The 27,706-nt window shown below is 48.3% G+C and overlaps 1 protein-coding gene across 4 annotated transcripts in view; it reads right to left on the bottom strand.

The window, feature by feature from the left end:
• The window catches only part of PDE4C (phosphodiesterase 4C), an 85,746-nt gene that overhangs the window by 44,771 nt on the left and 13,269 nt on the right, over positions 1-27,706 (bottom strand). For 2 of the 4 annotated variants that reach the window (XM_054979649.1, XM_054979650.1), the window contains exons 1-5: positions 11,064-11,532; positions 4,925-5,116; positions 3,461-3,497; positions 2,535-2,608; positions 2,233-2,285 (exon numbers count right to left, since the gene is read on the bottom strand). In XM_054979649.1, coding sequence (XP_054835624.1) covers positions 2,233-2,285; positions 2,535-2,608; positions 3,461-3,497; positions 4,925-5,116; positions 11,064-11,353 — 646 coding nt within the window. In that variant the 5' untranslated portion in view covers positions 11,354-11,532. Of the gene's footprint in view, positions 1-534; positions 566-2,232; positions 2,286-2,534; positions 2,609-3,460; positions 3,498-4,924; positions 5,117-11,063; positions 11,533-27,706 lie in introns of those variants that run through there. The other 2 variants (XM_054979651.1, XM_054979652.1) reach the window with 2 other exon arrangements.

Raw genomic sequence — 27,706 nt, 5'->3', positions numbered from 1 at the left:
AGACGACTACCAATCAACCAATGGATACCTTTTCTTCTATGGAAACAACTTGATCAGCTGGACAAGCCAGAAACAAACTCTCATCGCCACATCAACCACTGAAGCTGAATATGTATCTTCTGCACAAGACTGTGATGAGCTTGGATGGATTATCAACCTACTGAAAGACTTTGGAATAGAAGAACCAAGACCCATCAGTCTATTTGAGGACAACCTAGCTTGTATTGCATTAGCCAAGAGTGAAAACATCAAAGGAAAAACCAAACATGTAGTAGTGAAACATCTCAAAGTAAGACAGCTGCAACAGCAAGGACTAATAGACATTAAATACTGCCCTTCTGATGAGATGGTTGCTGACATACTGACCAAGCCGCTCACCAAAGCAAAGCTTGAACACCTACGCAAGAAGATGAACCTTCGTGACTTCCACTCCAACACCTGAGAAGGGGATTGTTGGGATTTTCGCAAGTGTTTTCATTTCAGTCATGAAAGAGTTAAAACTGTTTCTGTTATCTACTTAATTAGTAAACTTACTTTGAATGTTACCATTAGGGCTTCCAGTAAATTTCCCGCCAGAAAGGGGAGTCACTAAACATAATGAAGTAGAATTAGGATTTTCTATTGGGCAGCTTGTTTATTGGGGGGGGGCAATTAAGTGATGCTATATACTGAAGTTTTGTTGCTCTTTGTCCTACTAGTCTCTAGTCTTCTCTAAGTTATTTTTCTAGCACGATGTAGTCAGCTTAGCAATTTATTATTTTCTCCAGATGTAACCCTATTTTTATCTTTTAGTAAAGTATTCTTACAGAGCTACACTGGAGTGTGTGTGTGAATCTATTCTCATTACTTCCAATGCACAATCTTTGCACAAACTCTGCTATATTTTCCTATATTAAGTACAGTATAAATACATTTACAATAAATATCTGAAAGACATACAAAACATCCACAATCCAATAAATACAATATTACAGCCCAACTAACTCCATAGATGGTAATATGAAACTAACATCCATCAGAGAGTTTGTGGTTCATTCTTTCTCTCTTCCTTTCTAAATATGCAATAAAGCCTGTAGAATATGTAATATGAAACTGGCATCCAGCAGAGAGTTCGCAGTTGGTTCTTTCTCTCTTTCCCTTTCACACAATCCCCAGATATGTCAACTTGTCCGCCTTCTTATTTTGACAACAGAATGTATTACATATTGCTTGTACTCAGGGCTTTTTTTCAGCTGGAACGCAGTGGAACGGAGTTCCGGAACCTCTTGAAAATGGTCACATGGCTGGTGGCCCCGCCCCCTGATCTCCAGACAGAGGGGAGTTTAGATTGCCCTCCGCGCCGCTTGGCGGTGCAGAGGGCAATCTCAACTCCCCTCTGTCTGGAGATCAGGGGGCGGGGCTACCGGCCATGTGACCATTTTCTCTGAGGGCAACCCACTGAGTTCCACCACCTCTTTTCCCAGAAAAAAAGCCCTGCAGGTAAGCGTTGTGGATGGTCATTAATCTTACATATTCCTATTAATTCTTTTTTCTTTTTTTTTTTGCTGCAGGTGGAACCAGAATCACAGGAAACAAGTTCCACAGTCCCAACAAGGGCCGGCTAATGTGCCTTGTTTCATTGGACCAACTTCACCAGGGGATATTCATAAAGTCCACCCTGCATTCACTGACATACATGGAGACTCTTGTATGTCAGCATTCGGCACACCCTGATGAAGTTGGATTGTGGATATTTCGTACGTCTTTTAGATATTTATTGCAAATGTATTTATACTGTATTTATACGTGCTTAACACATAGCACTTTGCACTTATTTAATTATAACAATTTTGAGAATTGTGTTATAGTATCCACTCCCAGCTGTGGGTTTCCACGATTTGTTTTTGATGTTCTGTGGATGGGCAGCCCTGGTTTTGCAAGGACAAACCTGGAAAAAATCTCCCTCCTGCTCTGCATAAGTTAAAAGAAATCCTCTTTATCGTTTTCCAAAAAGAGACGGTGTATGTTTTTGCTAACAAAATACTGCACCTTTCTCCCTGTTGGAAAAACAATCTCAGTGTTTCTTGTTCAAATTTTACTCCTGCTGCCAACTGACTTCAGCAAGCTCACTGAAATCCCTTGGGAGTAAGCCCCAGACTGTAGTATAGGCACAAAGACACTGACCTACTGCACAGGGGTGTTGTTAGGACTGTTGTACTCCTCTGGTGTGCCTGCCAAGGCAGAGACACTCACCTGACAGATTTCCTTTGCATGTGGACGAAGGCATGGCGATGCTGGACATTCGCCTGCAAAATACAGGGAAAGGGGGCAGTTATGGGCCCAGTCAGAGGCACTGAGTTCCTCCCTCCCAACTCTGCTCCTTCCTCAGCCCAGCCCTGACTTCCTACATGAGCATGAAAAATGGGAGCTGAAGGAAGGCAAAAGACTTCTTTGCAGCCGCATTTGCACTGGGATTTCCCAGTGGGTGAGTATAATCCAGCTGAGCCTCTGATCCACCCTGGCATCCCTCAGCCCACACTCTGTCATTCACTCACTTGCTGGAGATGCGCTCTTGCAGGTGGGTCAAAATGGCAAAATTGCTGCGCACTGTCCGTAGGCTGGCCAGGACCTGGTTTGGGGAGGAAGTTGCCCCTGAGAATCGGCCCCGCACTTGTGTTCCCACCACCTGCACATGCACCCTGGTACCAATAAATCTGACTACCAATAAATCTGAGGATGCCAGAGGATGTAGCAACAACCACAGGTACTGCTAGCTTCAAAAGGGGATTAGACAAATTCAGGGATAGGTCTATCAGTGGCTACGAGCCACAGTGACTAAAGGGAACCTCCACATTCAGAGGCAGTCAACCTCCGAATCCCAGTGCCAGGAGGCAGCATCAGGGGAAGGCCTCAACGTTTATGCCCCATTGTTGGCCCTCCAGACAAGCGACTGGCTGCTGTATAAGACAGGATGTTGAACTAGATGGACCTCTGGTCTGATCCAGCAGAGCTCTTCTAACGGTCTTATGTTTCGAGCACTATACATCATGAAGTTGTTCTACTGACCCATTCAGTTCCCAGAGCCTCTCCAGGGTTTCTGGCAGAGAAAGGCTTCCCCCAACACCTGTAGCAGAAGAGTGAACCTCTGATCTTTTGCATGCCAAGTAAGTGCTCTGCCATGGAACTGCAGGAAGGCACCAAACAACACTGGAGCCATCACTGAAAAGGCCCTGCTTCTAATCTAAGGAGCATTTCACTGTAGATTCCACCCCCTCCCCCATCAACTCTGAGATCAGTCTATGCAAAAAGGGGTGCCACTTTTCACAGATGAGAACCGGTTTGCCTTCTTAGAGGTGGACAAAAAGGCTGATGCAAGATGGGTATTGTCATAGGAAGGGGGGGGGGGGCGTTCACAGCATCCTGGATCAAGTATGCAGACAGACTCACCAGCCTCTCCAGTCTCCAAGTCCTGGTTGCTTACCTGAGCAAATGGGGTTACTATCAGGTCTTCTCCATGCCTGCAAGGGAAGAAGGAAAGCAGGTGAGAGATATTAAGTCCAGTGCTGGATTGCCACAGGCCTCAGAGGGTGGGGCCCCACCTGTGGGGTGGGGGGTATCTTGAGATTATCATCTAGCACAATCATCTTGCTTGAGAGCTAGTTTGGCTTAATGGCTAGGGAGAGAGAAAACTGCCATTTCGGAAGTGCCTCCTGCCCAGTCCCACTGTCAGCCTATTCAAGATGCTAGCACTCAGGGCCAGTCCCCACGTCACTGCCATGGGTGGCCCTGTCAATCAGACATGCTCCTGGAGCTCCCTGCTCAGAACTGAATGCCTAGGACTGCACGGCCCTGATTCAGACTGGGACTATGACATGAAGGGAGAGAAGGGGCTTAATCCTCCTCCCCTCAATGTTTTCCCAACTTCTAACAGCCACAGCCTCAATCTGAATTTAGCTCCCAACACGCAAACCCCAGACCACATCAGAACAGAGACACAAGAACTTGATGGCGTGAGAACTGTCTGACAGATTCCCCCTTACATGTATTGATCATCCAGGATGGAGTCCTTCATTTTATCCTCATGATGACAATCCTGTGAGATAGGCCAGGCTGAGAGGGCGTGACTGGTGAAAGATTACCCAGAAAGCTTCCATGACAAAGTGGGGATTCAAACCTGGGACTCCCAGACCCTAGTCCAACACTCTACACACATACTGGACAGTGATCCTCTTTGCAGACTGACTATCTCAAGAAAATAACGGTCGATCTCCAACATAAGATGTGGGAGGGAAACACTGCAAAAATTATCTTCTTCCCATTTGTTGTCTGCACTGGGTTTTGAACCTTGATCACATTCTCTGATGGCCTCCTTACCCTCAAAGCAGCAGCCATAAAATAAAAAATAGAAAAAATAAAATTGGCCAGCTATTTCAAGGATATGTGACATTTCTGGCCAAGTCCCCCTGTCTCTGTCCATGCCCAATTTTGTACCCCCTTATCAGCCCCCTTGTCTCAGGGCCCCTTCTCTCTTAGCTCCCCTGCTAGTTGGAGTTTCTTCCTAGATATCTTCCTGGACCCTCAAAAGCTAGAGGGCATGAGTGTGTTTTAATCCCAAGCTGACGATTTCCCCATCCCTTACAAAAACCAGACTGCAAACATGGAACCTTCCTGGATAAAACTACTCGGCCACAAGAACCAATGCAATATCCTTCCCTCCACCCCCCACCCCCCCAGGGAAGTGGTGGCCTGTCCCACCAAGAATACAAACAGGAGGGACACTGCAAAATATGACATTTGATAAAAGCACTGCCTATTTATCTGTCACTCATGTATAAATGCTATAAAAAAACCAACAGAAACAGAGAAAAGGTGAAGGGATGGGACTGGGGGCCAACTGGCAAGAGACTGGGGGGCAATCTGCACCCTTCCCAAAGACCCCACTTACATGTCGCTGGCAACAGAAGAATTACGTGACATGGCTTTGGGTGAGAGGTCATAATCGCTGTCTGAGCGGTAGAGGAAGGACTCCCGGCGTTGGCTATGTGGGGTGTTTCCTTGTAGCATGAGCCCCAGACCTGGGTTTGCTGGGGAATCCAAGGGGCTCCGGCCTGGAGAAAAGCCATTCTCGATGTCAAAGCTGTGGAGGGAGAAAACGGTGAGTGGTATGTGACACAAAACTGCCTCACTCTACTGCCTACCTTTGAACATCTGGTGCTTTGAGGTATACTGCCTCTGAATACGGAGGTTCTGTTTAGCCATCATGGCTCATAACAGATCTATTAGTGAAGCTGTCAAATCTGGTTCTTTACATCCATCTAAACCAGAGGACATCACCCCAAACCTGTGGCAGGAAATTTCGTAAGTTAATTGCATGTGCTGTATGAAGAACTCCCCTCTGTTGTAAACCCAAAAGTAGCACATGAAGGTAACAAGTCTCCCCTGCCATTGTCCCACAAGAACTGGCATTCAAAGATACACTGCCTCTGAGCATGGAGGCTTCATTTAGCCATCACAGCTAGCAGCTGTTGACAGTTCATGAATTTGTCTGGTCCCTTTTGTTGCATATCTATGATTTTAATTACAGGTATTCATACTAATCATATGTATTCCTATCTATTTTTCATAATCTCTGTAGCATTCAGCAACTGGTTAAAGTACAAGGGCCACCTTTAAACCTGACAGTAGTTCATCATTATAGCTGAAGAAATAGTAGATTTATTGATTTTTAACATGTGCCATGTTTTAGCCTTATAACTTTGCTTTGAGAAATTAAGAGCTTTATCTAGATGTATACTGGATGCCCCTGTTGCATACCTTTATGAACACTCTGGGGACCAATCATTTTATTTGGTGGGCAATCAAGTGTTAAAGATAGAAAGATCGATCTCTGTTTCTAACTGTCACCATCTCTATAAAAAGTGTCATGTGAAGAGCCGAATCAGGCTTCAACTGGTGGCTTCCAGTCAGAGAAGATTTCAGGTAAGAAATCTCTCTCTCTCTCTCTCTCTCTCTCTCTCTCTCTCTCTCTCTCTCTCTGGGAGGCTTCAAAACATCTTGCTCATGAGCTAAAACCTGATTTGCTTTAATTCATGTATTTAGCTCAGTTTGAGAAATGTTAGATCTGATTGCTTGAGTTTTTTCTGAGGATCAATTAGCATCTGTCAAGTTCTCATCTATTAAAAAGAATTGTCTCCTTTTAAATAAAACCCTTAACTCAAAGAAGTTCTCTGTCGGCTGAAGATCAGACGCCTCGACCTCTCGTATCATATTGTACTATAGAAGTCTCTCTCCAAGATTTTATCTCACACAGATCAGAGAGATATTCTACTGCTGCTCGGGTTAATGAGGGAAATTCTCGCAAGGCTGAACAGTGCAGACCCCTATTTTGGATATGAATTTTCTGTCCTGGACTTACAGCTCCATCAAGTGCCCCTGAATCCAAGGATTATGGGAGAAGGAAAAAACCCTCCTTTCCCCACCATTTTCACCACCCCAGACACAATTTTATAAGCTTCATCTCATTCCCCACAGCGATTTTTTTTCTAAACTGAAAAGTCCCCAGCTGACAGCCAGCATGACATGGTGGCTGAGTGTGGGGGCTAGGACCTGTGCGGTCTCAGCTCAGACCCCTACTCTGGCCTGCAAGCACGCCACGTGACCTTGGGCCTTGCCAGGCACCCACTCTCAGCCGGACCAACCTCACAGGGGTATTGTGAGGAGAGGAGACGAATGTGAGCAGTTTGGGTCCTCGATGGGGAGAAAGGCAGGGTATAAACAAAGAAATAAACAAACTCAATCCTAGGTTAATTATGCCGTTGTCCAGGAATGCCAGGCACTGGCGCCCCAAACTTGGCATCGGTCCCTCCAGGGTAGATGTTGCTGCCCTCTCACAGCCCCAGGAGGGGCAACATTCACCAACAGCTTTGGAACCCGCGGAGTGCGGCTGCCCTCACCAGCCATGCAAAGCTGGCCCTTGCCTCAGCGGCTCCAGGTTAGGGGCTGGTCAGACAACTCCCCCATGGCAGAGGTAGGCCGACTATGCCCAGCCAGGCCGAGTCGCCCTCTCACCGCTGGGGGATGCAGCATCCCCCACACCCAGGCAAAAGGCCCCCACACCACCCAGACACCCAGCATGCCTGCTGCCGGGACATGCAGCCTCTCCTCAACACAGGCAGGTGGCTCCAGCATGGTTCAGGCATTCTGCCCCAGCACAGCCTGGCACTGCGCCTCTGCCCAGCTGGGCAGTCTCCTCGCTCCCCCCCGCCCCCTCACAGCTGCACTGTGGCCAGTCCCAACAATGGGGGAACAAGGGCAACAGCCCCAGGAGGCCTCGGCTGGACGACGAGAGGGGCACAGCCTCCGCCTCTTCCCGTGGCCTGGCTCCCACGTCGAGGGTGGGGGGCAGGCCACCACTGAAGCCCAGCTACCGACTGGCTGCCCAGCATCTTGGCATGGGACTGGCTCAGGTCCTGGAGATGAGAATTGGGGGGGGGGTTTGAGGCTGGGGATGATGGACGGGGATAAAAGGAGGGCTCTGAAAGCAGGCCGGGGAGGAGAAGAGGGGAGCCAGCCAGCCAGTGAGAGAGCGAGCAAGCAGACAAGCGAGCACCTGAGGCGAATCTCCCAGAGAGTCAGTAGGGCCAAGGGACCCCCACTCTCCCACATCTGAGGCCTGTGAGGAGCCCTTGGGGACCCAGGAAGCAGGACAGCAGACAGCCGGAAGCCGGCCCGTGCCCATCCAGAGTGCTTAGACATGGTGGAGAATGCAGGGACTCGACCCACAGTAACACAGCCCTTGCTGCGTGTTTCCGCCTGCACAGGATGGAGTAGCCGTCAGCCTGTACATCAGCCCCTCAGGTTTTCTCCTCCTTCCCACTGCGATCCCCTGACTGTGATGGAAGGGTCCATCACAGTGCTACATCAGTGCTTGCTGATGATACCACTGGTGGGGCGCTTGAGATGACCGTGCATTTCACCCAGTTTGGGCAATGGCTGGCGGAACACCAAGACCGTCTGCTGCAAGAAGTGACACAGGGCCAACTGGAAGCTCAAGTACGCATAGTGCGGGACGTCACTTAGAGGCATCAGAAATCCCAGGTGTTACTTGTGCGGGATGTCTGCCGCATCTTGGGAGAGAGCCAGACGGCCAAAGAGGCAGCCACCAGCACTGGACCTGCAAAGATGGTAGGTGCCCCCATGTTGCACCTCACGAAGTTCAAGGTGGTGGATGATGTGGGCCCCATCCTGGAGGCCTTTGAGCGCACCGCCAAAGCAGCCGTCTGGCCTCAGGACCAGTGGGTGTTCATCGTAGGATCTTTTTTTCACTGGGGAAGCCCAAGCAGTTCTTAAGGCCCTGCCCAAGGAGGAGGGGCTGGACTATGAGAAGCTAAAGGCCACAATTCTGGACAGATCTAAGGTAACGCCTGAGACCTACCATCTGAATCGCCGCATCCTCCCCTTTAAAAAAGGAGATGATCCAGACACCTTTTGAGAGGGTGGCCATGGACTTCGTAGGACCTCTTCTGTGGACCCTCAGGAGGTTTTGGTACTTGCTCGTCCTAGTGGATTATGCCACCTGGTACCCTGAAGCTGTTCCCTTCCACAAGATATAGGCCACAGGAGTGGCCTGGGTTCTGCTCTCCTTTTTCGCCCAAGTTGGTCTCCCACAAGAGCTACTAAAAGACTGTGAGGCCCCGTTCACAGCCTCCATCACAAGACAGTTGTGCCAAACTCTGGGCATCCACCAGATCTTTACCACTATTTAGCACACCCAGACTGAAAGCCTCATGGAAAGGTTCAACCAGACACTGAAGATGATGTTATGAAACTGGCCCGCAAGAAACCTTCCTAGTGGGGCCTCTTTGTGGACCCACTGCTGTTTGTAGCGCAGGAGACCCCTTAGGCATCAACCAGGTTTGCCCTGTTCGAATTGCGGTTAAAATCCACATGTCCAGAAAGCTCACCAGGGGGCTTCAGACCAGGTACTTGCTCTTTCTTTAAGCCTAAACTACCACACAGGGTTATTGTGAGGATAAAATGGGGGTGAAGCATGCCATGAAGGACAGACGGGAAAAAAATTAATTCCAGAAATGATAATACTCTTGGCTTTCAAAAACGTGGTCCCTCCCAAACCCTGGCATGTTTCTGGCTGGGGCACCCTCCAGCAGGGCTGCTTCCATAAGTCAGCGGGCAAGATGGGGCTGCCTCCATTATCCAGCCCCTTGTACAAAGGACAGGCACACAGTGCTCCACAACCCCAAGAGCAGAGGGCCCCTCTCAAGCTGCTGAGGACAGAGACGAAGGGGGTGGTTGGGGGTCCCACGGGAAGCTGCATGGGAAGCCCCCTCTGTTGCCCTAGAGGGTGGGGGCTGCTGCTAATCTGGCAGTGTCATCTTTGCCTGGGCTGCACAAACACTGTCGTCTGTGGGTCTCACTGGCATGCCTGGCCATGCTGGAAAAGAGAAGCTCCCAAGATGGCTGCAGCAAATTTAGGGTGTCGAGGGGGTATCCAAAACACATTTGGGTTTAAGAAGCATTCCCCAAGGAAAGGGGGAGAGCAAGCAGCCCTTGGCAAGAGATCCCCTGCAGATTTTTTTTTTAAAAAAATCTCATTCCATTTCTTGTTTGCTCTAAAAGTTCCTGACCCTGTCAGGGGGACTGAGCTGGGAATCTGACGCTTGCCTATAAATAGCAGCAGCTGCTGCTGGAAGAGGCTGAGACAGAGAAGCAGTAATGGGGGGTGGGGGGGCTGTATGTTTGTGGAAGGTGACTGAGACATGCCCCCCAAAACACACACCTCAAATGAGGGCCAAGCTAGAAGTGACGAATTATACTTGAATGGCAAATGAACAGACTCACATGTATTCCTCCCTGTTCGCTTGCACTCCACTTGCACTCCACTCGATCACAAAGAAGCATCACCAGAACAGGGAGCAATACATGTGAGTCTGTTCACTTGCCATTCAAGTGTAATTTGTCACTTCAGACACGGCTGGAAGGAGGAAGAGGAAAAAGACTGACATCCAGAACTTCAGTGGATGCAATTCTCTTGCCATTCCTAAGCCCCTAAACCGCTTCTCCAGTTTCAGGTGTGAAGCGGCCTGCTGGATCAGACTAAAATAGGGCCATGTAGCCCAGAACCCTGTTTCCAAAAGTGAGCAGCAACTGTTCCCTGTTGCTTGTCCTCAGCATCTGGTAGCCAGAGGTAGACTTGCTTTGAACATGGAGGTTTCCCTTTTGGCTAACAGCCAACATAATCCATGCATGAAATTAATCTCTTGACATTGGAGGCATCAGCAGAGATGTAAAAGTCCCTACACAGGATCACCCCAAAGGCTGTCCCACAGCAACCAACCGGATGCCTCAAAGAAGCCTCTGAGCAGAGGCAGGAGACCAATGGCCACCAAACACGCTCCATCAGACCTTTCGTACAAGCAGTTTATAAAATTATAAAAACACAGGACGGACATTTTTTCTCCCTCTCTCATAACCATAGAAGCCAATTAAACTGATCGGCAATCAATTCACAGAACAGATGCTAGACTGCCACAAGATGGAAACTCCATGTTCAAAAGCAGTCTACCCAATGCTGTAGGCAAAACATAAGAGCTTCCAGCTCCAAGCATCACTTACATGCTACCCGAAGGCATCTTTATTTATTTATTTATTTTTTCAATTTATATACCGCCCATCCCCAGGGGCTCTGGGCGGTGAACAGTTAAAATCGATAAAAACAAGAACTAAAATCAATATACAAATAATAAAACAAATTAACAAAGTGCAGTGGTGGGGAGAACCCTCCCCCACCCCAAGATCTTACTTCTGGTTTGGGATCATGGTGGTCTGACGCAGCTCAGGGAGCTCGGCTGTCCGAGCTGCTGTTTGTGAGGCTAGTGGGGTGCAAGATTGCCCGCGGCCCCCTGTTCTCAGGTGGAGAACAGGCTAGAACGCTCAAGACCCCAAGAGTGTGTTTGATCTAGACAGACCATTTTTATGAACCAGCCAGCTTTGGTGGGACTGGCAGAAAAAAGGGGCCTTCCATATCTCTGCAGAAGCCCCTGATCCCCTCCCTTGCAAGTGCTTACCAAAGAGGGTGGGCCACGGTGAAGCGCCGCTGGAGCCGGATTCTTTGGTTCATCATCAGCTTCCTGAAGAGGACGGGAGAGTTGCGAGGCGAGGCGCTGGGTGAGACTGCTGGGGAGCTGCACTGCTTAGAGGGCAGCATCCCAAGGCCCTGGCCACCTCCCCCTGGGCAGAAGCCCAGGTGTGGCAGCAGGGATAAAAGCTCTCGCAGCACGAATGTCACAACGCAGATGTTGCTTCTTGCAGCCCCTTGGAGCCTGGCAGCCACAGTCACTGCCCCACTGGAGGACATGGCCTGGCCCAGCACCGTTGCCCGCCGGTAATCACCATTAGCCTTGCATCAGCTCTTGGTCCACTCCTGCTCTCGCTTGCCTACCTCTGATTCTCAGCTGCTTCTTGAGGGCAGCTCTTCGGGTCCAAAGGCGCTTACCGCAAGGATACCTTAGGACACCAGCCGGATCGCGGCCCTTTCCAGAGGCTGAGCTGCGGCTCTTGTGAGAAGCACATGTCACTGGCCCGCCCAGCCCAGCTGCTCCCAGGAAACTTTCTGCTGCACAGCCCACCCCTCACTGGGAAGCCAAACAAACAGCTTGGCTCAGACCCAACTGTCAACTGACTCCCGGGCCAAGTTCCTGTCTCTTCACCGTGTCTGTTAGAGGTGAGCTGGGGGAACAACAGAGCAACTGGCCTTGTGCCGATCAGTCCCCCCCCACCGCCCCCCTGCACCCAAGTCCACTCACATTTGTTATGTTCCAGCACACAATGCACCCCAACCTGACAAGGGAATTTAAAGGGCCAGGCTTCACCTCAGTCAACACAAAGGCCAGAGGCCCCCCAGGGTGGGGCTGGTCTCATTTGGCAAAGACTGCACCTACGGCATGGCGAGGCAGCAGGTCCAGTTCCACCGACAGCCAGATTAGACCAGCAATATCTATGCTGCAAGCCTTCCTCGGTAAATGTGAACATTTGCTCTGACCTTTCATTGCTCTGGGCCGCTGGCAAATATCTGTCACAGGCCAAGGGGACAGCAAGCAGGCAAAAAATGCTTCCTAGTGGCAGAGCTGGGGCAGACCAACTCCTAACCTGTGAGCTTCAGCAGCTGCTTGCCAGAGGAGGAGACCTCATTTGCCCAAGGCCCACTGGCCTTGGACGTGGCCTGTCTGCCCCCACAGGGGGCAACACCTCCCCAAGCTCCTTTCCCCGCCCACCTGGATGAAGATGCAATGGGGGCATTTCAGCACACAAAGCCCCACAACAGGGGCTGTGATGCTCCCCACAAGGCTTGAAAAACCAATGGCAAACGGAGGATCTCTGAACAAGTGCAGAATGCCCAAAAGCCCACCTGGGGTCTGGGAGGGAGGCTTCGGGGGGCACTCACTCTGCACTTCACCTCTGGAGAATGAACGGGACAGTATCTGGGGTGGTGCTGGTGGGGTTCTTTTATTTACTCAAGGCTAGGGATGCCGCACTGTTACAAATAGGGAAACATGGTCTCAAGCATACTAAAACACGCTTGCTGTTCTCCTCAACAACATCAGTGGCCATCAAAATAATTCAATGTGAATCTAGCAGTCCTTTGGCCGGAGTCTAATAGACTGAAGCAGGAAAAAGGCTTTTCCAGGATGAGAAACAATCGAGGGATTCAAACGCAGGTCTGAGGGTGTCTCAACCCGACTCCCCTTAACCACCGGTCACATTGTCCATTGCCAGGGGTTGCAGAGGCAAAGCAGCGGGACATGTGCCTGAAATCCAACTCCTGTAAGCAATCTGTCCCGTGCTGGGCCCTTTTGGAATTAATATGCAGACACAAGCACAGAGACGTGGGAGAGAACCAGGGCTTTTTTTCAGCTGGAACACGGTGGAACGGAGTTCCGGAACCTCTTGAAAATGGTCACATGGCTGGTGGCCCCGCCCCCTGCTCTCCAGACAAGGGGGGAGCTTAGATTGGCCTCCGCGTTGCTTGGAACAGTGGCCAACGCCCCATCCCAGAAACCCTGAATAGATGGAAGGGAGTCACCTGCTGAAAAGTGCCTACAAATCAGGTAGAACTAGAGAGTCTGGCAGGGACAGCACAAGAAGTCACCAGAGAAGGATGGAGAGAGACTTCTGTTTTCAGTTAGTATCCACACTGATTTTAGAAGTGTGGGGTTAAAGAAGAGAACACAAGATGTAAACAGACTGAAGTTGGAAACTTAAATCACTGGCACTAAAAAGAGTCCAGTGCTGAAGCACCCGTTTTGCATGAAGAAGTCCGCGGATTTAGTCCCCAGCTAAGAGGAATACAAATAGCAGGCCAGAGAAAGGTTCTTTGCCTGTTCCCTGGAGAACCAGTCAGAGAGACAGCCCTGGGGCTAGAAGTGCCACTCAAAATAAGCGCAACTCTTCTGGATCAGACCAATGAGGGTCCAGCTAGTCCAGCATGGTGGAGAGAAGGCCAACAACCAGGGTGTAGAAATGGGAGGCCTTTCTTTGATGATGCCTTGCAGCAGAGTTATTCAGAAGTTTACTGCCTCTGAAGATGGAGGTTTAGTCACCATGACTAGCAACAGCCATTGATGGACCTCTCCCCCATGAATCTGCCATTTAAAGCCATCCCTGCTCCTGCTCCTGCCCAGTCAGTGACCTCCACAATTCAATTACTTGTTAAATAAGGAAATGTTCCCTTTTGTCCATCCTGGATCTATTGCGCATCAACTTCATTAGGGGCCCTGAGTGCTAATATTATGGGGGAGGGAGAGGAAGTTTTCTCTAGTGGATAAACTGGGTATTTTCTCCATCCTGTTTGTCATTTTAGAAACCTCTATTACAGCGACACCCGAGTTTTTCAACAGCGGGCTGCATGCTCTATGAGTCCACCCCAATAACTCCAATATGGAACACCAACACTGAACACCAGAAGTGAGAGGATACACATTTTTCATACAAACACGAGACATGATTCAAATGTAAATTAAGTGCATTGGAGGCTTTATTCACACCTGTTTTCCCTTTGCTGGTAATTCTTCATAATGCCCAAGTTCATGATGTAAGTGTAGTAGAATTCCCTAAAAATCTCAGGGCTAAATCAGATGTGACGGCATCCACGTGGCTGCCACGAAGACACAACCACTATTTTAAAGTCATTTTAAAATTCTGTGAGGGTCCAATTCTGATCGTGCCCACAGCTCAGAGGATTGAGGTGCTCTTGCACACACACACCCCATTATAAAGTGCCAAAACAGTTGCACCCCTCCTCCAGCTGCTCTGGGGTGGCAAACAAGAGCACCATGCTGCCCTTGCAGCATGGTTAGATGGCATTGTGGTCCTTGTGGCAGCCATGCGAACATCATCATGTCTAGTTAGACCCACAGGTGGGCTACACCCTGGAGCGGGCAGTCCACATTTGGCCAGTGGGCTGTGTGGATGCCAGTGGTCTATTATGTCCCAATGCCCCCAACTTTTTAGCCCTTCCTTAAAAGAAATTTACCCAGAATAGTTGATCGGCTAACTGGCTCATAACTTTCAAGATTCCCCCTGGACACCTTTTTCAAACCCATTGCTATTTTCCAGCCCTCTGATACGGAGGCTGATTTTAACAGCCAGTTACATATACTGGTTAGCAGGTCAACAATTTTCACATATGAGCACTCTTGGGTGAATGCCATCCAGGCTCAGAGATTTATTAGTTTTAATTTGTTTCTCAGCCCTAGAACCTCCTAGAAAGGTCTAGAAAAACAGTGTTGCACTTAACTGTAACTGTTGTTCATCGAGGTCTTCTGTGCAGGCACACACAGGACTGTGCACATGCAGGCCTTCCAATTTGGAGGTTTCTCTAGCTGAAAGCCACCAGGGGGCGCTTTCTCCTCTATCTGCACATGCACGGCCATTTTCCTGCTGAAACAGCCCCAACAGAGGCGGGACACCCTCGGACACCTTCAGTCCTCTTTCGCCACCATACTCTCAGGTAAGTAAAGAAGTCCAGGCAGAGAAGGAGGGAGGGTACGTGTGCCTGCACGGAAGACCTCGATGAACAACAGTTACAGGTAAGTGAAACACTGTTTTTCATTGTTGGTCTTCCTGTGTAGTCCCACATGGGAGATTAACAAGCTATTTACCTGGGTGGCGGAGTCCATTCTCTTTCACAGGAAGATCGACTGCAAGACTGTTGTGCCCACTGTTGTTTCTTTCCTGTCAAGGACGTCCAATGCATAGTGTTTTAATGAACGTGTTGGGCGAAGTCCATGTAGCAGCTTCACAAATATCACGAACAGAGACGGAGCCAGAGTTTCTGGTGCCTGAGGCCGAGGGCAGCTTCAGGGCTGTTGCCGCCCCTGTGCTGCGTACATACGAACACCCAGACTGCTTAGTTGCCCCGCACCGCCCTGGCCGCCTGCTGCGCCTGGCTTGCATCTGTGTGGCAGCAGCAGTGGCAGCGGCACGGGGCAACTTAGAGCCGGACCAAACGAGACGTGGGTCGTGCAAGTTTTCTTGGAGGGATAGGACTGAATAATGACAGAAGAAAGCAAAGGGGAAGGAAAAGGAGAAAGCGGGAAGGTCCTAGAGAAACAGCTGCATCTCAGGGTGTACGCTTTGAATGAGCTGCTGAAGCCGCAAATCCTTCTTCCAGGAACAATCCCCCCCTCCCCACCCCTGACGCGAGAGCATCCTGGAAGAGAGCAGCAGCAGCCCACCCCAGAATGGTCTTTGGGTGCCCTCGTGTCCAGCAGGATTGTGCCTGGAAGAAGGATTTGAGTCTTCAGCAGCTAATTCAAAGCACACCCTGAGGCGCAGCTGTTTCTCTAGGTCCTTCCCGCTTTCTTCTTTCCCTTCCCCTTTGCTTTCTTCTGTCATTATTCCGTCCCATCCCCACCCCCACCCCCAGTCCCCCAAAACAAACTTATCACTTTTCCTCCGCTCCTTTCCAGTTTGTGAGGCAACAGGCAGGAGATGGGGGGGAATGCTTGGCATGCGTGCGTCCTCCCAGCCCTCCCGCTCAGTTGCTCCATGGTGCATGCCGCCGCACCCCCTCTGGCGTCTCTGCACTGGAGGCGATTGCCGGACCTGCCTCCATTGATGCGCCGGCCCTGATCATGAAGTGGGACATCTTTCATCAATGCTGTGGAAGAAGTCTGCAATCTAGTGGAATGAGCGTGGACTTCCAAAGTCTGCAAGGGCCTCTCTGCCTCGGTGTTTAATTACAAAAAAACACTGGTAATACAATTTCTTGGGATATATGAAACTTGGACATGACCTTGGGCAGGAACTCAACCTTCCTACGAAGTACCACCTTTTCCGGGTGGATTTTTAAAAAGGGAAGATCAACACTTAAGGTGGCTAGCTCGCTTACACGTCTAGCTGAAGTAACAGCCACTAGCTGAGCAACTGTCATTGAAAGCAGTCTTAAATGGCAGGTAGCCAACGGTTCAAACGGCTTTGCCATTAGTTTCGTCAGAACCAAGGGTAAGAACCATTGTGGAACCACTGTAGTAATCGGTGGAAATAAGTTATTCAAACCCTTCAAAAACAACGTAGAAGTATAATGAGAAAAGACCATTTTCTTATCAATGGGGGGAAGAAAGGCTGAAATGGCTGCCAAATAAACCTTACCTGAGGAATTAGACAACCCTCTTTGTTTGAGGCCTAACAAAAACTTTAATATCATAGGCAGAGAACAGTTAACAGGGTTTAAACCTTTATCCTGTGCCCAAGCACTGAATTTTTCCCATTTTAGGGCATAGGATTGTCGTGTTGGCAAACGTCTAGTTATTTAGCAGGACATCCGCTATCTCCTTAGAGAAACTGTCTCCTGAACCACCAACCAAGCCGTCAGGTTGAGTCTCTGAATGTCGTGATAGAGAACCCCTCTCCACAAGAGGAGATCTGGTTCCTTTGGTAAGTGATGGATCTAGGTCTGTAACCTCATTAGCCCATGAAACCAGAGTTGCCTGGGCCAGAAGGGAGCTATCACGATTGCTGTTGTCTTGTCTGACTGAAGCTTGCTCACGACCCTAGTCAACAACAGGATAGGTGGGAGCAGGTAGTAAAGATGCCCCGACCAGTGGAGCTGGAATGCATCTCCTAAAGACCCATGGGACTATACCACCTCTTGAACAATAAAGATCGTTTTTTCAATTCTCTTCTGAGGCAAATATGTCTATCTTTGGGAGACCCCACTTTGTGAGGATGAGATCTAAGTAAAAGTCTTTTAGGGACCAATTCACGGGAGTCTCCTCCCAACATGCTGAGGTGATCTGCTAACACAGTCTTCCGCAGGGATATGCACGGCCTGAAGCCAAGCTGCATGGTCTATTGCCCAATTCCAAATTTTTATGGCTTCTCTGCAAAGGACCTTGGACATGGTGCCCTCTTGCTTGTTGGTATAAAACATGGTGATGGAATTGTCTCGCTGATGGGGACCTAGGATGCCCAGTGGGTGTAGGAGGCAGGTCCAGTATAATGACTTCTTCCTCAAGCCACCCTTCTTTGGAGGATGGTGATGCACATTGATCCAACAAGAGATGTTTAGATTTCCTCTGCTTTTTCCTAGATGGCTCACCCTCGGAAGCGGAAGTCGTAGGTATAGATGAAGGGTCCAACAGAGGACCTGTCAAGGTCACAGGCTTAGATTTTTTAGAAGGATGGTGCTTTTTAGTAGTTGGATCAGATCTAGGAGGCGATCTCGGATTAGACATGGATTGCTGAGGCATTGGTGGCTCAAACGTCGAGGCCATCCAACTCCGAGGAATCTTCGAGCTTGGTAGATCAGGAAGCAGAGGGGTTTGACCAGGTGCAACAGAACGCATTCAGCTCCGAGGAGTTTTCGAGCCAGATCAATTTGAATCAGGAGTAGACCTCTTGGGTATGGGTGTTTGGATCCGAGAGGTGCTTGGGTCTTCAGTCACTGGATCCAAAACTCAAGGAGCTGGTGACGATTGGCTCCAAGAAGTCTTGGAGCCTGTAGTTGAGTGCGGGATTGACAGCAGTCTCGAAGTCGGCACAGGCTTCGGATCCGATGCTCCTGGAGTACCGGACGAGGTAGGTGTTTGTACCTTTGCCGGAGTCTCAGCTGCTTCCATGGCCCTTTGCCAAAGTGACGCCTTTAAGTGGCCTGATCTCTCAGCCCTGGCCTTCAGAGTGAAACTTCGGCAATGCTTGCAAGACGGAGTTTTGTGAGTCTCACCCAAGCACAACAAACAATGTGAATGCCCATCAGTCTGGGTCATTACATGCAGACCAGTGTTTAAACAGGGCCTTTTCTGACATTATAGTGGCTTATATGATCAATCACAAAGGAGAAAAAAAGAGCTACTTATCCGTAGAAGAGAAGAGCTAGAACCTCCTGCGACAGTGGCAAGAGAGGAACTGGGGGTATCTGGGGCCACCCCGCCTCTATAGGGGCCATTTTGGCAGGAAAATAGCCATGCATGCACAGATAGAAGTGGGACTGCCCCCTGGTGGCTTTCAGCTAGAAAAACCTCCGAATTGGCAGGCCTGCACGTGCGCAGTCCCATGTGGGCCTGCACAGGAAGACCGATGATGAACGACTAGATATGGATTAACCCCCCCCCCACACACACACACACATATTTAAAGGAGGGTCCTTAGTTCAGCTGCCTTAGGGAGTTGGCTTGTTTAGCTTTTCTGCCCTTCACAGACTCCGGCAGGAAAAACTCCCTATAAATTTAAATTGGAAAAAGAAAACAAAACCAGACTTGAGGTAGTTCAGAGCTCACAGGTCCTCTTGTTCAATCAGAATAACATCCTCCTCTCTCTTGCTGGACAACAGCCCTCCATTGTCAGGATGTCTGTCAGGAGGGAAAAAATGATCTATTCTCCACCCCTGTTGGTTTTGCTGCTGGATTGTCATTCCAATGGGCCCCACCAGATGGCAGCAGGTCATTTTGGAGGCGTCAGCACAGCCTGTTTGCTCTTGCTAAAAATACATCACACACAGGCCGGGCATCGTGGAGCCTGGGAACACACTTGGTTAGAACCTGACTGAAAGCAGATTGAAAAAAGGGGGCAAGCAAAGAGGAAATGAGGAAGGTGCCGTCAACTTGCAGGCTTGCCAGGTTCTCAAGAGCTGCTGTAGCATAGTGGTTAAGTGGTTGGGATGAGAAGCAGAACTCTGCTGGTTAAATTCCCACTATTGCCATGAACTCAGCAGGTGCCCTTGAGTAAGCCACTCCTCTCAGCCCCAGCTCCCAGCTATATTGCAGGTATAATAACACTAACTTGTTCACCACTCTGAGTGGGCATGAATCTGTCCAGAAGGGTGGCATATAAGTACAGTTATCATCATCATCATCGTCGTCGTCATCATCATCATCATCCCCCCAGCTTCCTCCAACCTCTGCCACAGGCTGCTGCTCACCTGGCTGGCAGGCGGGAAGAAACCTGGAAAGACCAGAAGCAGGACTGAGGCATGTGCAGGAAATGCACACGTGCTCACCTGTCATGCCAGAAAATGATGTCATTCCAGAACAATGAGGAAGCAACAGGTGCCAATTCTCTAAAAATCACCCCCAAGCACAAAGTTTTGGGCCAGCTTTTAGAGAATCAGCCCCCATCATGACCTGTCACTTTCACATTTTGCTGAAAATGACATTTTTTGGCACGTAAGACAGCGGTGGGAGCACATGCATGCTACATACACATGTGGGGTAAGTATTTGCAGTCTCAGCATGAAGATAATTTCTTTTTCCTGGCACAGATTTATTTAGACCCTTCCAAAGACTGTATTTCTCTGTTGCAAGAGGTGAAAGGGTTTAAAACTGCCTGGATATTATGCCCGCTCAGCCCTTTTGCCTCCTGTGGTAAAGCATTTTGACTGTGCTGAGAACAGTTCTTGGGTTTACACCTGCCTCAGCATTATGCCTCTCTAGCCCTTATCCTCAACTTGGCAGGAGGGGTGATACCTTGACTGTGGTTATTCACTGGTGAGTAAAAAGCATTCTGTACGTGCTCAGAGGTGTGCATTCCTTTACAAGAGCAACTTACAAGAAGATGGTTTTGCAGTCAATGACTAAAATCAGGCTGAGTGAAACTGGGTGCTGACTTTTCTGCTCCCTACCCCCCACCCCCAGCCCTAGGATCTTACCTCCTTAGACAAAGCTCCTTGCTTATATCCCTTACATATCTGCATTGAAAAGGACTATGGAGTATTTTTATGAAATCTGCCAATTCAGAGGTAGGGCATGACAGAGTTTAAGGGAGAATGGTTCCCAAACCCCAATGCCACCCCCCCCAAACCTGGAGGAAACACTATTGATTGGTGATTTCGGCTTCTCTGGGCAGCTGCAAAAGATTATAAGAAGGGATGGCAAAGATAGGTTGTTTCCAGTTATTCAGGGGAGACAGAAAAACCCTCTGCACGTGCCTTCTTCTTTATCAATAAATCCCAGGGCATTAAGATTGGATGCAGTGACTGGCCAGCCCAGAAGTCAGGAGTTGAACCCATGTCTCTTGGGTGGCAGGCCCAAAGCTCTTTCCAACAGATGAGACTCCTTTGTTTGGTTGGCAGGGCTCACAGTGTGGCCAGCAGGGAGGTTAAGGGCCCTGTTATTAATAGTCATCTCAAAATGCCTGGCCGACAACGCAGCGTCCACTCTGTCCTCTCGCCACCTTGCAAATCACATCAGCGGGTGGTGCTTGGCCTAATTGGGTTACCCACTTGCCTCTCCATTCTGGCCTAATGAAGGAGCCTGTTACCAGCTGCCCATTTAGCCCTGGAGACGTCCTGGGTACGCTTCCAAGCAATCAGGGCCAAAAGCTGAGATGTTAACGGGGCTGGCTGCAAGAGACGCCCCCCCCCCCCGGCATCCAAGCTGAAAAGGGTCCTGAATTACTGGTGGGCAGCACCTTTCAGCTCCAGACCTTTCATGTCACCTACGACCTGGGCCTTTTCACTGGCAATGCTGCCGGGGATAGAACATGGGACCGCCTGCACGTCCAGCAGGGGTGGTGGTGTTGCTTTCCCAACAAGAAATCACACCTGCCCTGTGGCAAGGTCCCCTAGCCCAGAGAGGTCACCCTAGTTTCAACTGTTAGGCCTGGACAGCCCAGCTCAAGCTCTCCCAACCTCTCATGGAATCAGGGGACGTTGGGGTCGCCAGGTCCCCTGGAGCCAAAAGGCGGGGGGAGGGGGAGACAGTGGGGTGCATGCACTTTATGTGGGCACACTCCCCGTCACACCAGAAAATGACATCTTTTACTGGCATGACAGGGAAGCTATGGGTCATGATGGGGGTGAGGATTCATTAAAAATCATTTGAAATTGTTTTTACAAAGTTTTAATGAAAAGTTTTAGTTTTAATTTTAAAATGTAATACTAAATTTGGGGGGTTCCCTGTCACACTGGAAAATGATGTCATTTTTCGGCATGACAGGGACTCACACAAGAGTTCTGCATACGTGCCTTCCCCCGTCAGCAGGTGAGTGGAGATGGGGGGCAGGGGCTAGGGACCCTGATTCCAGCATGGCGGTGGCACCCCAGTGGAAGGGTCTGCTTTACAGAGCTCTCCCCCGCCACAGACACACACACACACACAGCTTACTATTTTCCTTTGTGTGAAAAGAAACTTCATCTCCGGTGAGAGCTAAGTTGATTAAAAGGAGATAGCCGGAGGGGGATGAGATGAGATTTTGCTTCAACTCTCGAAGCAATACCAGGAGCTAGCCTCCACCCCAGCCCTCCCTGCCTGCATTGTGCAGAAATACAGTCCTGCTGGTGCTCTGCTTGTCTGAGCTTGACTGGTGGGAAAGGATTGCCAAACTCCAGATGTGGCCTGGAGATCTTCCAGAAATACACCTGATCTTCATACAACAGAGAACAGGAAATGGCCGCTTCACAGCCTGGACTGTAAGGCATTGGGCTCTACGGAGGTCTCTCCCCAGGCGCCACCCCTAAATCGCCAGAGATTTCCTAACCTGGAGTTGGCAATCCTGGGCGGAAAATGCCTACCTGCCCGGTACTGCAAGGGGCTAGGCTGTCTGAGCCAAGCCCTGACAAGGCCAAAGGGGCTGCTCTGACATGGCCCCTTGCCTGAAAAGCCCACAAATAATCCACGTCGCCATGGCAGAGGATAGCTCTCCTTCAACCCCTCTTCCCTTGTTTGCTCCTTCAGTCACAGACCAGAGGAGGCACCAGCCAACAAATGGGGGAGCTGCAGGAAAGGGGCAGCTCGTGAGGTGGTGGGGAAAGTTGAGCCTGCCCCCTCTGCTGCAGAGTCCAGGGCAGCTAGGCCCACATCTTTCCTGTGCCAGTTTCTTCCCCCATCCCCCCGGGCCAGGGTTGCCAGGTGTCTGGTATTTTCACTTCATCTCCCCCTGACAATACTCTAAAATACTGGACTGTCCAGGCGAAAACTGGAGACCTGGCAAGCCTAGTTGTATGTAATACTATAAAAGAAACAATCCAGTCAGAAACAGCAGCAGCAGAAATGGGCCAAACAAAAAGACTCTCAAAAGCTGAAGTGAAACACACCCTCCGCGCCTGGCTGGTGGGCTTCCTGGAAGCTTCTGACGGTCCATGGCTACTGTGGGAAACAAGAGATTGGACTAGAAGGACCCCCTCCCACATCTGACCAAGTGCCGCTGCACGTATGTTTTTACGAAAAGGGGGTGGGGGATTTGTACAGACCCCCTTGTTCACACAGGGCCATCAACGTGCACACAGAGACAGGGGCTTTATCATTAATTCCAGTTTGAAATATTTCTGAGACAGATCTGCTAAACCTGAACTGTTTAAACACACACACAGCGAGATATGGATAACCACGGAGATAAATTTTAACCCGTATCTGTTATTTCTCAGTTGCCTCAAAACTAAGGTTTTGTCAGAATTCTGCTATCAGCAAAAGTCCAACATTGAGCAAAACTGAATGCAGCCGTCTTCTGGGACTTTGATAAAAAGCATAAGCCACCTCCATAAACCAATGTTAGGGGTTCTTCTTCTTTTTTTAAACTCAGATTTGAAGCACCATGAAGTTGGCCAAGAAAGACTATTGGAAACTCAGCACAGAAAAGGGGCGGGGGCAGACTGAATAGCTCATTTAGCGGCATTTAATTGTTTCACCTCCCTGGTTTCATGGAACAATTAAACTCCTGAGGGCAATCCATTGGTTTCCAATAACCTCAAGTCTTCTTTAGCCAGGGGAGGCTGGAGGATCATCAATGGATTTAATACAAATAAGCCCATTACTCTGCCAGCATCTGAAATTAAAAACCAAAAAACTAGCCTGACGCTTTGTACTGGGGTTACAATCCTGCTAGACAGGGCAGAGAAGGAATGGGTCGAACTGTTAAAGGTCCTGAGCTTCACTAACTGCAACAAAAACAAACAGTATTCTTGTGGCACCTTCAAAACCAACAGATGTTCAGGTTTAAAGTAACATAAAGCTCCTGCTTGTTTTAAAAATGGGATGGATCTGATCCAAAGTATCACACACAACTTTGTTTTGACTTATACAAATAAAACAAGTTAAATCAATGCCATGGTTTGGACCTGGCACAAGAACCTCGGAAGAGGCCTGCTGAATCAGTCCAAGGAGAATCCCTCTCGACCAGCATCCTGGTTCCCACAGAAGCCAACCAGATGTTTTATGAAGCCAACAAGCAATGCATCACCCTATTCTTGCCTGCTAGCAAGCACTGGTAGACTGCCTCTGAACAGGGAGGCTCCATTTTAACCGTCATGGTGAATATCTTCATGCATTTGTCTAGTCCATTTTTGTGAAGAAGGAAACACACTTCTATCCGGATGTAAGCATCGTATTACCATTTGATTTTTTTCCTTTAAAAAGAAAATATATGTGGTATCTCTTAAGTTCAGCATTCCTGTCAATGGAAAGTTGCCTTCAAAGTTCAAAACAATTTCATCTGATTTCAAAAGAGGGGATGTTATAAAAAAAAAAACAGGATCAGTCAGAAGGAAGCTGAAAGGGAGAGACTCAGATCCCCACAGGATGCTTGGAAGTGATTTAAAAGCACACTAAAGGATGCATCCCTCAGGTCAGAAAAGGCACCACCAACAGTAAAAGTGTAAAAAGATGCCTGTGTGGTTAAGAACCCGTGTCTTGGAAGCCATAAAAGGCAAAAGGGTTTCCTTTTAAATGTGGGAAAGTCTGCCCAAATCAGATGAACAAAAAAAAGCTCAGGTTTTGACAAAACAAATGTAAGTTAACACTAAATTGAGAAAAACAAGAATTTGAGGAGAAGATTGGGGAAAAAAACTTTTAAGAGAAATATTTCTTTAAGTATCTCAGGAGCATGAAATCAACCAAGGAGGTAGTTTGGCTGCTGGGATTAAAGGATTACTTTGGGAGGACAGAGAGATGGCAAAGAAAATTAATTAATTTTTTACCTCTGTTTTAACTGAAGAAAATGTGTGCCATGTAGGCATGCTGAGGCCGTAGTTTTGGAGAAGGGTGTCTGAGAAATTAAGAGCCAAGCCACAAGTGATGCCTAACACAGGTTGGACACTTGTCAGCTTCCTTCAAGTTTTGATGGGAAATGTAGGCGTCCTGGTTTTACAGCTTGGCTCTCCATTACAGCTGCAAGACCAGGATGCCTACATTTCCCATCAAAACTTGAGGGAAGCTGACAAGTGTCCAACCTGTGTCAGGCATCACTTGTGGCTTGGCTGTAAGTCAAATAAAGATGAAGTTCCAAGACTAATAGGCAAATTGAAAACTAATAAATCTCTGGGTTCAGAGGGTCATTATTAAGAACCTAAGGGTTCTTAAGCAAATGGCAATTTGTTGAACTACTAACCAGTATTAGTAACTTGTTGCTAAAACTGGAAAAGAGCCAATGTTACACCAATTTTGAAAAAGGAACCCAGGTGTCCAGGAAATTTCAGGACAATTAGCCTAACATCTGTTCCAGATAAATTAATAAAAACTGTCATTAAAAGAGAAAATTATGAAGCACATTGAGGAACAAAGCCTGCTGAGGGAAAATTCAGCACAGCTTTTATGAAGGGAAATCCTGCCTCATCAATCTTCCGGAGATTTTTGAGCAGGTTATCAGGCATGTAGATAAGGGAGATCCAGTAGCCATCTCATACCTGCACTTCAAAAGGCTTTTGACAAGGTTCCTCCTGAGTAAGTTTAGCAGTCCGAGAATAAGAGGATGGGTCTCCTTACGGATTCAAAATGGATTACATGATAGGAAACATGGACAATTTCTGCAACGGGCTCCCACGAGGGTTAGGGATTTTGAGATTGTAAGTGAATAGTTCAATGGAAATGTTAATCCAGTGTGCAGCAGGGTTGAAAAAGGTTGGGCATTATTAAGAAAGGAATTTAAAATAAAACAGCCAATACTGTAATGCTCTGGTGCAGATCTATGGTGAGGTTCATTGGGAGAATTGTATATCTGGCAAATGTATCTCAAAGACAACATTGCAGAGCTTTCCAGAAGAGGGCAACCAAATTGATCAAGGTGTTGGAGCATCTCCCCTGTGAGGAAAGGCATTAAGTCTTTTCAGTCTAGGAAAAAAAATACTAAAAAGGGAAAGGACAGAAGTTTTTCAATAATGCACCAAGTATTGAAAGCGGATAGAGGCAGCTGCTTCTCCACGTTCCAAAATAGGAAGTACCCAATGAAACTGATGGGCAATGAATTTAGGACAGAGAAGAGGAAGTACTTCTTTGTGATTAACATGCGGAACTTACTGCCATGTTCTTATTGCCATTGGCTGTAGTGATGGCCATGGGCATAGAGGGCTTTAAAAGGGAGTTGGACAGATTCATGGAGGTCGAGTCTATCAGAGCCGATCCTCCACACTCAAAGGCAGAATGTCAGAGGCAGAAATCAGCACTAGGGCATGCCTTGGCCTTGATGTTCTGTTGGTCTTCTGTTTTTTAAGTGATAGCAAAACAGTGTCACCAGTTTGTCAAGAGATATTTTTATTCCTTTATGTTACCTGAGTAAGTAACTCAGCTAGAATATTTAGTTTTGAAACAGAAGTTTTGGAATTTCACTTTGGCCGTTTTCACACGTTTTACCAGTCGTGAAAAATCATGCAAAACTCCCGGAACGACAGCGTCTTCCTGGCGCGATTTTCTGTCATGATGGAAACTTGCTCCAGGAAGATGCTGTCAATCTGGGAGTTGTGCGCAATTTGTATGGCCGATAAGACATGTGAAAACAGCCTTTATTTTGTGGTTACCACTTTAAGGATTTATTGATAGTAAAGATCATTGTTGTATATTTGTGAATTTGCACATTCTTTAACACAGAAATATATTGCATTGTTATTTAGAGATAATGAACCACGAATGAATTCTGAAACTGTGTTTGGCTCTTGGTTTTATTCTAACACAGAACGTGTTTATATATTTTGTTGACTTTCTGATATTACAATTTGTTATTAAAGTTGATGTATCATTGCTTTTAAAAAGTAGATTTGCTTATTCCCCTTTTCCTTCAACCATTTGGTGGCTTTTTTGATTAAAGAAAACTTACAGAGGCAGGAAGATTCAAGTCCATTAATACCTTAAAGACCAACAAGATTTTCAGGGTATAAACTTACAAGGGTGAAAATTCCCTTTGTCAGACACCAAGGCAGTAAGCCTTTGAATCCCAGCCCTAAGAGGCAACATCAGAGGGCAACTGGTTGGCTGGATTCTAGGCTAGCTGGGCTACTGATTTGATCCAGCAGATCCATTTGATCCAGGTAAGATCCAGAAAAATGCTACCCCCCCCCGGGCTGAACAGAGACTTAGGATTCTTATCTCACTGTGGATGCTAATTTCTGCTCTAATCAAGCTGCACTGGACCTTTGCATCCTGATGCCCTTCCTTATAGCACCTCGCCCACCTTTGGCTGGGATATAGGGGCTCAGGGATCTCCATTCCTACTCATGTCTAAAGAAGGGAGCTCTGGGTCTCAATAGTTTACACTCTGAAAATCTTGTTGGTCTCTAAGGTGCCGCTGGATTCAAATCCTGCCGCATAGCTGGCAAAAGCTTTGCACAAGTGGAGGAGGCGATGGGCATTTGGTAACTTGGAAAAGGTAAATTGAAAACTCCCCCGAGTCAAGTTTGCTCCTGCAATTTTCTAACACCTGCTTAAAATCCAACCAGGAAGAGCCCGATTTGCATCTCTTGTGCCAGTGCTCAATAACAAAGCTAGGAGGTTAATGTACAACTGTGGCTTTTGCGAACAGGGTGGTGCTAATTTCCAAGCCATTTCACCCCCTCCCACCAAAGGGTAATTTTAGTTCTCTTTGGTCACAAACTGGGAAAGTTTCCCTAAGATAACCTAATTTCCCAGTAATAGCCACAGCATGGCAAGAGCAGGGCTGGGATGGCAAATGTCAGCCCACCTTTGAGGAGCCCATCTCCAGCTATGACTTGAGGGCACTCTCCACCACCACCACCATGCCATGAGAAGGAAAACCTGGTCCTACTCCTCTGAGCCAGGAAGCCGAGCCAGCCAGAGAAACACCTAATGGAGCTTCCTGGCAGTCATCCATCAACTGCCAGGAAGAAAAATTGTGCTGCAAGGAAGCAGAAGGCAGATTTATAGTGCAATTTCTTGGGCAGCCCACAGCACAGTGGTGAAGCACATGCTTTGCAAGCAGAAATCCAAATCTGGATCCCCAGCCCCTTTGGCTGCAAGAGCTTTCTCTGCCTGGGACCGTGGATAACAGAGAAGGC

Source organism: Eublepharis macularius, chromosome 5, assembly GCF_028583425.1.
Source record: "Eublepharis macularius isolate TG4126 chromosome 5, MPM_Emac_v1.0, whole genome shotgun sequence".
Lineage (NCBI taxonomy): Eukaryota > Metazoa > Chordata > Lepidosauria > Squamata > Eublepharidae > Eublepharis > Eublepharis macularius.
This window is presented reverse-complemented; position numbering and strand designations above follow the sequence as displayed.